The 7953-nt window shown below is 35.7% G+C and overlaps 1 protein-coding gene across 1 annotated transcript in view; it reads left to right on the top strand.

The window, feature by feature from the left end:
- Positions 1-5320, top strand: part of LOC110108855 (WPP domain-interacting protein 2) — an 11372-nt gene extending 6052 nt beyond the window's left edge. The window contains exon 2 of the mRNA XM_028699820.1: positions 4508-5320. Coding sequence (XP_028555653.1) covers positions 4508-5175 — 668 coding nt within the window. The 3' untranslated portion in view covers positions 5176-5320. The remainder of the gene's footprint in view (positions 1-4507) is intronic.
- The last annotated feature ends 2633 nt before the right edge of the window (positions 5321-7953 follow it).

Genomic DNA, 7953 nt, shown 5'->3' with positions numbered 1-7953 from the left:
TTACAAAACACCAACCAAGGCCACTCCTTACTCTCTAGTGTTTGGTGTTGAAGCCGTATTACCATTAGAGATTGAATTACCGTCACTTTGGGTAGCAATTCAGAATGAGCTTACTCAAGAACAAAATGTCCGCCTCAGAATGGAAGAGCTCGACGCACTTGATGAGCTCAGGTTACAAGCTCAGCAGAACCTGGAAATCTATCGAGGAAGAATGTCAAAATCTTTTGATCGGATGGTGCGTCCTCGAATATTTCAAGAAGGGGAATTGGTCCTGGTGCTGAGAAGACCAATCATCCCACACCGAAGAATTGGTGGTAAATTCATATCTAATTGGGAAGACCCATTTGTCATCGAGAAGGTGTACCAAGGAGGAGCTTATAAGTTGATCGATCTGAATGGTCAGAGGCTTATGCCGCCAATCAACGGTCGACATCTAAAGAAATATTTTGCATGAAAATTTCATTACTAATGTACTTTGCAATTATTAAAGTTTTATGTACATAGTTATCAGTGAATGTTTACATTTATATTTTGAAATTCTCTTGTACAACAATAATGCATTTCAAAATCCCCCATCAGACTGGGGGAATTTTAAATATTTATTTGGGTCGACATCGCGCTGCGTGCCGAAATCCCCAAATAATTATTTAAAATCTTAAAGACAAAAAGCCTATCCAAAATGTCCCTGCGAGACAGGGGGCATTTTAAATATTCATTTGGGTCGACATTGTGCTATACGCCGAGATCCCCAAATGAATATTTAAAATCTTATATTCCAAATTTATTTCATTCTGAAATGTCCCTGCGAGAGATGGGGCATTTTAAATATTTATCCGGGTCGACATCGCGCTGCATGCCGAGATCCCGAATAAATATTTAAATTATCAATACAAATATTCTTTTATGCTGAAGAATACAACGAATTTTTTTTCAAAGTATTGCAGGTGATTTTTCAAAAGTTAGAGACACCACATTCTCCAACAAACTAAAGTTCAAAAGTCAAGAAAGAGACTTTTGTGGCTACCTCCTACAAAATTGAGCCGAAGAAGCTTGAAATCTTTCGACAGCCTGAACATTAAGGTTCGAATGGGTGTAAAAGGTCGGATCCAACACGCCCAAATATGACCGGATCGCTGGCAGCTCCGTCTACTCAATAAGCCATAAGAAAGGCCGTAGTAGCGCGTCAACCCGTCAGTAGGTTCTGTAGGAAGAACGAAGGCAAATTTGACTTGACCAGTTCAAGTGATCGTAGTCTACAAAATTCTCCTAAGTGATTGGAGAATCAAAGTTCCAAGAAGAAGATGAGTCTCGAACGACTATCAAATGTTCGCAGGCTCCAAAATCTGCAACCACAAATGATGACTCTAAATCTACCAATTTCAGCAAAACCAGTATTGGGGAGCGCAATTCCCATAGCTCAAGTCTGAAGCCTGAATGGGTGTAAGAGGTCAGATCCAACAAGCCCAAACATGGCGGATCCAACAAGCCCAAATATGGCCGGATCGCTGGCAACTCCATCTACTCAACAAGTCATAAGAAAGGCCGCAGTAGAGGAACCCACATCTCAGCAACCAGAGGATGAAGAGCTGTCAAATCCCAGCTCTCCCGATCTGATGAACTCAAGTGATTCAGATTAAAGTCTTCTCAAGTTGTTAAGGATCAAGATACTACCTATGTTTGGTACTATCAACTAAATCCAGAACCTGCAAATCCTTCAACAAATCCGCAAAGCACAAAGCGAGGATCGAAAGAATTTTTCTTCAACAAGTCCGTCAAAGCACAAAGCAAAGAACCGAAGAAAATTATCCCAAAGTTCGTAAAAAGCCCAAGGTTGAACTAAGTGAATTCTGTCATCAACAAGTCCGTTATGCACAAAGCTCTGGACCGATGACTTTGCACCATCGACCTAATACAAACCTAAGGGTTTAGGTTATCGGCATCTATTCATTCAACAAGCCCGCCAAAGCAAGAAAGCATAGGGCCGAAGGTACAAAAAATCACCTGACAAGTTAGTAAAGACAAATCAGACAATTCTCCATCAATGTCCACAGCACAAAGCGCAGGACGATATAAATCAGTATCTCAATCATCTATTGGTACATCCAAAAGATCTATGGAGAAAGAAAGTTTTAGTGTGACATACAAGCAAAATTTTGGAGATCCACTACAGCCAAGCAGAAACAAAACAAAAGAAATAAAAAAAATGCAAAAATCATTACCTCTGCCGGATATCCTGGCAAAATGATTGCAAATCATGCTTTGCTACGGTTGCCCATCCCTCTGCAGCTGCGCCGAACTCACGTCTTTTCTCCCGTATGCGAAAATCCCGCTCGATCCCGTCGTTAAATACCCGACCAAGAGAAGGATTCAGGCACTCACTCGCTCTCTGCCCTCTCCCGATACCCCTTCCCACGACACTCCACTGCCTCCTGATCTCCCCTCAATCCCGAGCCTAGTAGCCGGAATCCTCCCAGCCTCCGACCAAAATCCCGATCTCCCTCACTAACCAACCCCCTCTTAGTCATCCAGCCACCAATCCAGAATTAACTATAGGGGCTTGCGCCTATAGGAAACCAGAACTCAGATCATAAAGTACTCACAAAATGAGGGCGAAATCTCTGGGTAGTGTCTTATCTACAAACCCATCTGCCTTCCAAAATTTACCCTGGAACTTATCCGTTAAAACTCCCTCGCCGAAAAAAAAAAGAAAAAGCGAAGCGGGGAGGCCGGGGCCGAATTTTCGGAGCCCACAATAGCTAAGTTTAGTGTGGTGTAAATGAAAATGTTAATATGGATGCATGAAGAAATTTGGGATGATAAATTAGGGATTATACTGGAGGAATGGGTGGTGTGAAGCCTATCAATGAAAATATAATTGGATATAGACTTACGTGGTCTGGATTTGTACGATGAAGGACAGAAACTACACCCATTGAACGAGTTGATACAATTAGTATTGGAGGATTAGGAAGGATAAGGGGTGTGTCTAAGATAGCATAAATAGAAATTGTTCAAAATAATTTATGAAATGTAGATTTAACATTTCCATATCATATAGCCTAATGTTTGAAAAATGTGGATTCATAAAGTTCATCCCAAATGGTTGTTGTAAGGTTAATGATGATGATAAAAATTTAAAATATGAAATTAGGATATGTCCCTCCCATGAATGTACCCCTAGTATATTCAAACCATTCAATAGCTTTGACTTATTTGGTTTGTTTCTTTTGACTCGCTCATTTTTACTGTCGTTTACTTGTTACTTTCAATTGTGTTTTATAATATTGGGTCCTATCAATTTCCTTAATGATTGGAGTGTGATGGTCTTATGCCTTGCTTTTATGTTAAATGACTTTTGAAGAATCATGAAATTTACGTTTATGATTAGAAATTGCTTTTCAACACATTTCTTTCTTATCTGCAAAATGAATCTTGGTCCTCAAATCTTTCTTTTGCCACTGAGCTATTAATTAGCCCATGTTAAACGGTATCTGACATGGCTACATAATACTTTTATAGCATGCTATTTCTTCTTTGCTTCCACATATTGTTTTATTCAACGCCTCATTTGTTTAAGTTTTATAATTGATCCGATCTTCTCTATTAATATATAGCAATAGAAATCTTTTCTTTGTTTTGCTATAGCTTTCCAATTCATACACCGTGACAACAAAAAAGCAATTGTCCTTGGCGTTATGCTTGCATTTTATAATTTTTTAATACGACATAAAACAAATGGAAATATTTTGACTTGTCAACTCACAAGTACGGAAAAGCTATGATCAAATTATTACTAGTTTAAAAGATTCAAGTTGAGTGATTCAGTACCTAAATATTGGCCATTTGCTGTCCAACATCGAAAGTCTATATATCAAAAAAGGGACAACACAATAATTTCTCCTTCAGTTAATGCTCCGGAGAAAAAAATTCATTGGGCTAGTGACAGTTTAGATTTAGATTTTCCACCTACTGGTTGGCTGTTTGGGCCTCTAATCACTTGCCCACTCTTGTTTATGAAGGGTGCAATTTTCTGGTTGTCAGCAATGGATGGATCAGTCTCATAGCGAAGACCTGAAATTTTGGTTATTTTCTAGTATTTTCTTGACCTAATTGGAAACTGTTTTCAAACTTTAATGAGGTTATGATATCTACCATCACAATTACGAAATTTTCTTGAAAACGTCAGTGTTTCTAAATTAAGTGTTCCATGAAAATGGGTTTTTGGGGTGTTTGGTTCATTCTCTAAACTGTAAGTTCGTATTATAGTTTTTGCAGTCATGATTTACAATAAATGGTTTGTAGAATTTTGTTTTCTTGGACCAGGATCAAATTACCGTTTAATCTTCAGATTTCATGCAATGGTTTCTCGTTTGGTTTTTTTTTTTCCGTTGCTGCAAAGTTCTGGCCCATTTTGTGTTGATAGAGTCACAAGCGAATGAAGCTTACATGCCATTTAATTGTTATTGTGACGAGTTAGATATTCCCCTGCAACTTTGTTTTGAAACAGAAATCCAAAAGATTGCAGCAATGGGAAAGCAGTACGATGAAAATGATAGGCAGTTTGAAGGAATCATACCTTACAATTCTCAGATGCTTGAAGCATATTTAGTTGATTTGAGGAAAAAGGCTGAGAATCAGGAGTCCAAGCTGGAGGAAGCATCAACAGTACTTGAAGCCAAGGAACAGAAGCTGCGAGAGCTTGAATCACTACTTAGCAAAGCTCAGTTGCCAAATATGGAAGGCACATGTGCCCATTTATTACCCATTCAAGCACAAGAAGAAGCGTTGGATTCTGAACTTGAAGTCCTCATAAAGGAAAAGATGGAGGCAGAAATTGAGTATTTTATCATAACTAAAACTATACAAAACTGGAAAATCCTCTCCGAGGATTATATTGCTCTATGTAGAGAGCAGAGGTATCTGGCTGGCGATCAAGAACAGATTATGCTAAAGCTTAAAGATGCTGAGGATAAGATCATCATGTTGAATGTGCAGAAAGACAAGTTAGAGGCATATTGCAAGGAGCTGGTAGCGACAGAGAATGTCCTGAGGCTGAAAAACAAGGTCTGTAGGTTTTCTTTCTGCGTTCTTGTTCAGCTGATGCTTTTGAGCATTTCCTTTGTATTATTTCTCATGCAGTTGTTGTCCCCAGCTGATGATGTTGTGCCGACCTAGGTTTTAAAGCCAAGCCTTGTTTAATCTCCATGGCCTCAAAAGTTCTATTTTTGCCCTCATGTTTGATTCTCTTAGAGTGAATTTTTTACGTAGGCCTTTTTGGTGCAGTTATTTTTTTAATAGCATCTTTTTGGCTTTATTTGTATGATTGCATTCTCTCTCTATTTTCATTGCCTTATCAATTTTCAACTGCCTGCATGAACTCATAGTCGTCACTTTTCCTACTGGTATTTAAAAGCATACTGACATTATTAAGATAATCAGATGTGAAATATTTATTAATTTGTATGTGCTTATACTTTAATGTTTATGAAAAAAACCTATGTACTTTAGCTTATTTTAATTTTAAAGAATTTGAGATGAGTCTGGGGCATTGATGATTTTTTAAATTAATACTTAGAAATAGAATTAGGCATTTATTTAAAAAAAAATGAAGTCATGGCCATTTAATGACCACAGTTGAAGTTAATTATTCCATAGGCGGCCTATGTGCTCAACAAAGAGATATTCTTATATTAAATAGGCTTGTGAATTTCAAATTAATAAGATATCAATTCCTTATATTAAAAGGTGCTTGGAGTTAAAGCATAGGTCTTCAATAGACTAGTTTTTGTCACTCAAAGATTTGGAATATATAACTAACCTGTAGAGGATTAGATTGTTCCTGCTATGGATGATGAAGCAGTTGATTTATGACAACCCTTTATTGAATACTTGCAGGAATTCAAAGTCCCTCGAAAACAATCAATAGGCGATTGCGAGGCTTGAAGATGAATTTTCTTTTAAAACACTTTAAGAAACATTATGCAAACAAAGAAACAAAGTTTAGGAATATATTATAACAAGAGGAAAAAAAATAGAGTTGCGGAGCTCCTTTTCAGGGTCATTTGAAGAGCCATTTGAGTTCATTGTAGGCCTCATTGCTTAGGCTATTAACTTTTTTATTTTGGGAGGCATTTGAGTTTATTGTAGGCCTCATTGCTTTGGCTTTTAAATTTGTTATTTGGGTGCAACCATATCAACACCAATGCATTGGATCCCATCAAAATTCTGTGCTTAAGCATGTTTGGACGAGAGTAGTACTTAGATAGTGATCACCTGGTAAGTCCTTGGGTTTTATGATATTTACTGGAGCCAATCCTAGATTCAAAAAGAAAAATAGAAAAAAAAAAGTTAAAAAAATTCTGTGTTTTTTCCAGAGATATTGTGGACTAATTTTTGGTCATGGTGTATCTCATGTCCTTTCATATAGTCAGTTCATGTCCCATTCCACTATGGATTCCGATTGGGCGGTGCCTTTTAACCTTCCTTTCGCAATTTAAGTCGTGTCTTTTCAACAACTATTTATTTTTCTAATTTTGCTGATTGTCAAACTGTAAGTGGATTTTGTTTGGAGTGCATCTCGTAGAGTTTGACGGTGGTATATATCGAGATTAAGGCTTCGTTTGGGATGATTTTCTTACTGCTTCTTATAGCAATTTCTTAATACAAAATTTTTAATTTTTATACTAAAAAGTTGTCACGGCTTCTATTCTCTCAAGCAACTCCATTAATGTTTTTAATTTTAGTGTCATGTTGTCTTTTGATGATTTGTTCACATGAAATGTTGGTCTTCTTATGACCCAATTAAGTTAGGAGAATAGATGTATTAAATTTACTTTTTCTTAAGAAATATAGAGGTGGACATAAAAAGATTTGGTTAGAAAGTATTAGAAATAATTTTTTTATTTGATTTAAATGAAAGAAAAATGATTCATGTTTGCGGCCCAATAAAATGGGATAAAAGCTTATTGTTGTTGTTGTTCCCATGAAATCTTAATTTCTTATGAGGCTATGCTTGTCATAATGGACGCGGTAGAAAACAAGGGTGGAACTACCTTGGCATCGAGGTGGGCAATCATCGCCCCTCTAAAGATTCACCTTTTTTTCTATTAAATTGTCATTTTGATATTATTGTCCCTCTTCAATATTAGATATTATCAAAATTAAAGCATAATTTGTATTTTATTTATCAAAATCTTAAAAAGCTAATCCTTACATTCCCTTTAATTTTATTAATAATGACCTTTTTTATTTTATTTTTATTTTGTTTAATATCCTTAGATTTTAGTTGATTATAATGAATAAGGGAAATGATTAATGTTTTCATATAAAAATATGTCAGTCTAATGCAACTAGATCTAAAAATGAGTCATTTAATAATGTTTTATTTATTTTAACCAGAAAGCTCATGAATTTCTACGGATATGTTTATATTCTAGTAAACACCTTTTTATGTTATTTTTTGGTTTAAATCTTAATAAAATTAATTTTCTAAATTTAATTATTTAGTATTATTTTTTAATTGTGAGAAGTTGAAGTTTTCAGAAATTCATTTAAAATTGAACCAATGATGTGCCTATATTTAAAACAAATGTCATTGGTGTATCTTCATTTAAACAAAAATGATTGGTTGGTGTGCCTTCATTTTCTTCCAATTACCGCCTCTGTTCGTACTTTCTTAGAGTTTGATATTTGATAATTAGGCTTTACGTTCTTTAGTTATAGTTATTTCAGCACGGTTCAATATTAATGTTTATGCTATTATTGATATGCTTCAAAAGTGCCCGTAAAATAAATTATTAAAGTTAAAAAAAAAAAATTATGTATCCTCTAATTCATTGACTTATCATTGGCATTATTTGCGGTTGGCTACCACTATAATATCAAAGAGCAATTTTTTTGTAAATAAGGTGTCTAATATCGTAGTTGGCATCTCAAAAGTACCATTGAATAAGC

Source organism: Dendrobium catenatum, unplaced genomic scaffold, assembly GCF_001605985.2.
Source record: "Dendrobium catenatum unplaced genomic scaffold, ASM160598v2 fragScaff_scaffold_1395, whole genome shotgun sequence".
NCBI lineage: Eukaryota > Viridiplantae > Streptophyta > Magnoliopsida > Asparagales > Orchidaceae > Dendrobium > Dendrobium catenatum.
Note: the sequence above shows the minus strand (reverse complement) of the source record. Positions and strands in the feature narration are given on the sequence as shown.